This window comes from Austrofundulus limnaeus, unplaced genomic scaffold, assembly GCF_001266775.1.
Source record: "Austrofundulus limnaeus strain Quisiro unplaced genomic scaffold, Austrofundulus_limnaeus-1.0 Scaffold526, whole genome shotgun sequence".
Taxonomy (NCBI): domain Eukaryota; kingdom Metazoa; phylum Chordata; class Actinopteri; order Cyprinodontiformes; family Rivulidae; genus Austrofundulus; species Austrofundulus limnaeus.
In genome coordinates this window covers 175,689-180,014 of record NW_013952928.1, presented here as the reverse complement: position 1 = coordinate 180,014, position 4,326 = coordinate 175,689, and the positions used below count along the sequence as shown (strand labels likewise).

The window sequence follows — 4,326 nt, the reverse complement described above, 5'->3', positions numbered from 1 at the left end:
TGTCCCCCTCCTACAGCGCTGCCATTGGCAGTATCACTCCACCCCCTGTTAACAATAGGTGTTAATTAGGTGTGAACGATAGCAATGTGATGTGAGTATCAGTCACATGGAGGCAGGGCTTAAATCCTGAATTTTGCCTGAAACTCTCAGACTGAAGAAGTCTCTTGGAGGAGAGACGAAATGTTTCATTAAAGAAGAACCCGTCCAGAGCTATAGACCTATACAATTTTTTTCCTTTTAATTCACCAGATAATTCAGAGACGTTGTGAGTTTGGTGAGTTTCATCACACAGGAGCTGCGAGCTGACTCGAGGCTCGCTTTCAGAACAATTTTTGTCCCGGGTCCAGTTTGATGAGCTGCTGACCCACATCGGTGCCTAGATCTCCTGCCAGCACACAGACTACAGGCACTTAATTTCAGCTAAAGAGCTCTTGTCCATCTGTCTCAGGTTAGTGGATATCATTCAGGAAACTCTCCCATCAGAAAATCTGTCACTATGTCACTCTCTGATTGGTTGACGCGGCGCATCGAGCTGCAAAAGTTCAGATTTTCCAACTCCTGCGATTTGCGCGTCGAACGCTCAAATTGCTCAAATCGTTCAAATCACGCCAGTCTCTTCGTGCTTGACAAGTCGCAGCACTTCCCGACGCTGCATGACGTGCGTCCACCATAGACTTTGCATGTAAACTTGACGCTCCTGATGCTGAAATCACGTTTGGTGTGAACAAAACAATAAAGTCAGTTCTCCTCTAACACCTCAGGCAGTAAAACAACAGTTCAAAACTGATTAGGTAATGAAAAGCAAAGTGAGTTGTAGGTTATGTTACTATTTGTCAAGGTTTTAGTCATCTGACAAGTTTTGGACCTCTGATAAACATGATGACAGAGATTCTGGTGAGTAAAACAAAGAATTTTACAAATACTTTCCAAAGTGAAGGTGTGGTTTGTTTAATATTCATGTGCTAAAAATTTAAAACAATGCAAACGTAAATTAACAGGCTTTTATGTCTGAATGCATTTGTTTTATACTTGAGTCTATTTTGCTTCTCCTTCTCTTTTATTGAATTCTACAAGCTGCTGCTTTGTTTCAGCATCAACAGTAACTCTTAGATTCCAGTTAATGTTTCTGTTTGGAAGACCTCCCACCTGTGTTAACATCACCCACAGTGGCCTGTTTGAACAAGGAGTAGAGCTTCAACATCTCATCATCCTGAGGTTTGGTCTTCAGCTGTTTCGCCTCAGCTGCTGCAGCATCAAACTTCGCCTGCAGAAAACAGGATACAGTGAGGATAAAGTTTTAGGTCAAGTGCAAAAAAAAAAAAAGTCCCTTACAGTCCTCAACCTCCCCCCGCTCCACAGTTTATCCATAAACTCATAGGTAACCATTTCAAAACTGTGAAAGTCTGAGTCTAGGCATGAACTCATTGTAAATTAACTTCAAACGACAAAACAATAATTTATCCATAATAACAAGTTTAATCAATTCTGGAGCATGCTTACTTTAAATTTGAGATTCTGCACATATTCAATAAAACACCTTGATCAAAGTAGCACAGATTTCCTGATTCATTATAGCAGCTAACCACAGTAAACACATGAACACTTTATTTGTGTATGTTTTCGTTTTTCAAAACTACTAGATTTTTTTATACATATATANTCCCGACGCTGCATGACGTGCGTCCACCATAGACTTTGCATGTAAACTTGACGCTCCTGATGCTGAAATCACGTTTGGTGTGAACAAAACAATAAAGTCAGTTCTCCTCTAACACCTCAGGCAGTAAAACAACAGTTCAAAACTGATTAGGTAATGAAAAGCAAAGTGAGTTGTAGGTTATGTTACTATTTGTCAAGGTTTTAGTCATCTGACAAGTTTTGGACCTCTGATAAACATGATGACAGAGATTCTGGTGAGTAAAACAAAGAATTTTACAAATACTTTCCAAAGTGAAGGTGTGGTTTGTTTAATATTCATGTGCTAAAAATTTAAAACAATGCAAACGTAAATTAACAGGCTTTTATGTCTGAATGCATTTGTTTTATACTTGAGTCTATTTTGCTTCTCCTTCTCTTTTATTGAATTCTACAAGCTGCTGCTTTGTTTCAGCATCAACAGTAACTCTTAGATTCCAGTTAATGTTTCTGTTTGGAAGACCTCCCACCTGTGTTAACATCACCCACAGTGGCCTGTTTGAACAAGGAGTAGAGCTTCAACATCTCATCATCCTGAGGTTTGGTCTTCAGCTGTTTCGCCTCAGCTGCTGCAGCATCAAACTTCGCCTGCAGAAAACAGGATACAGTGAGGATAAAGTTTTTGGTCAAGTGCAAAAAAAAAGTCCCTTACAGTCCTCAACCTCCCCCCGCTCCACAGTTTATCCATAAACTCATAGGTAACCATTTCAAAACTGTGAAAGTCTGAGTCTAGGCATGAACTCATTGTAAATTAACTTCAAACGACAAAACAATAATTTATCCATAATAACAAGTTTAATCAATTCTGGAGCATGCTTACTTTAAATTTGAGATTCTGCACATATTCAATAAAACACCTTGATCAAAGTAGCACAGATTTCCTGATTCATTATAGCAGCTAACCACAGTAAACACATGAACACTTTATTTGTGTATGTTTTCGTTTTTCAAAACTACTAGATTTTTTTATACATATATATAATATATAGTCAAGTAATTAGAAAAATTAAAGAGGTCAAATTCCTTCATAACATTTTGTTCATAATTTGATTTGTAAAAACAATTTGTTTACAAAGTAAAAAGATGCATCTGTAAAATAAGCTGGTTTTATRTTGAAAAGTTTTGATTACAGATATTGCTTTAAATAAAAAAAAACTTGTGGTCAATCATTTGGGAACTTACGTGGACTTGTGTAACAAAATGTTTCTGTGAACTAAACTAGATTTAGCTTAAGTGCCTGCTTTGGTCAACATATTCAATAATGATGACGTGGTGTATAATTATGAGTCTCCTGTAGGACGCAATATCTGCAGACTTTGATCTTTTGAGCATAGTGTCACATGAAACATGAATCTTGTAAATCTAGACCTGTAAATGTTACATTGTAGTAATACCATTTGCTCTTAATTTTCTCTTTACTTTATCAAATGTTTTTCCTTTAGGTATTAAAAAGAAAAAAAATTGTAATAAGGTGACTATTAATGAGACAATGATGAAAGAGTGATTTTAACGTTGAAAGAGGTCGTGTCTTGTCCTTTTTTGTCCCTTCGCGGTACCCGTAAAGCACTTGTACGCAGTGTATTACGTTAAAAAAAAAAGTTAAAATTCTAGCTGGAGGTCWGAGCTGAAGCAGGTGTCGTTCGGTGTACAAGCTGGTGCTGTAAGACAAGTGACAGTTCAACAAGACGTAGACCATGAAATGAATGAATGAAAGTAGCCGTTTCATGCAAATAACCTTCCAGATTCTACATTTTACCTAATAGTCATGAGTCAAATATGATAAAAATATCAAAAACGAAGCTGAAGCACACGATCTATTACAATGCAAACAAGAACACTAACGCACCTTTAATAAAAACTTTTTTAAAACCACTCGCATTACAGTATCTTTAATGGTGGTGCAGCCATGTTAAAAACAGCCCCTGCAGCGTCCATGTTACCGATATTTACCCGGACCTATCGGCGGGCTGACAGCTCCTGACACAGGACGCTGCAGATAAAATAAATAAAAGGTAAAACACAAACCTGGAGATCAGACATATTCAGTCAGACAGACAGAGTCGTAGGACGTGGACAGATCCGTTGGACTGTGGTAACCTCTTATGATGACAGAAGACTAGTCTCCTCCCCCCATCAGACCACCGTTATCTCCGCCACTGTATGGCAGGCCGTTTTCACATTTAATATGTCAACTTTTCCTGCTTTTGTCTTCTGACCGAAGTCGGAAAACACAGGGGAGATATTTCCTCCAGGGCCGAAGTGGATCTCGTCTTCGGGGTTAACTCCCTCTTGTGCCCATAACAGGGGCAAGRCACATAAAACACGGAGGCAATGAGATGCTGAAAAGCTGGTGATTTAATATCTGCTTGACTCAGGAATTACTGGCCATACAATTGTTTTAAATCCATGCTCTGGTCGCCGTCTAATACAAACTCAACCACACACAAAAACCGTCTTCTCTCTTATTTTCTCCCACGCATACAAAATAATACTAATAAAAAAGATAATTAAAAATAATAATAAAAAAAAACTGTGCGCAGCGCCCCCTCCTAATGTTTTGGTACTGCTGCCAAAACATTTTCTTCAACCTCACACAATATGCATTACTTTTGAGCTCCTTATCATATATAT

At 38.2% G+C, this 4,326-nt stretch overlaps 1 protein-coding gene across 1 annotated transcript in view; it reads right to left on the bottom strand.

Moving 5' to 3' along the window:
- Positions 1-3,907, bottom strand: part of LOC106530487 (acyl-CoA-binding protein) — a gene marked incomplete in the record, with an annotated part of 12,456 nt that extends 8,549 nt beyond the window's left edge. Inside the window, 2 exon segments of the mRNA XM_014026119.1 lie at positions 2,166-2,283; positions 3,721-3,907. Of these exon segments, the coding sequence (XP_013881573.1) occupies positions 2,166-2,283; positions 3,721-3,735 (133 nt within the window).
- Positions 3,908-4,326: the final 419 nt, after the last annotated feature.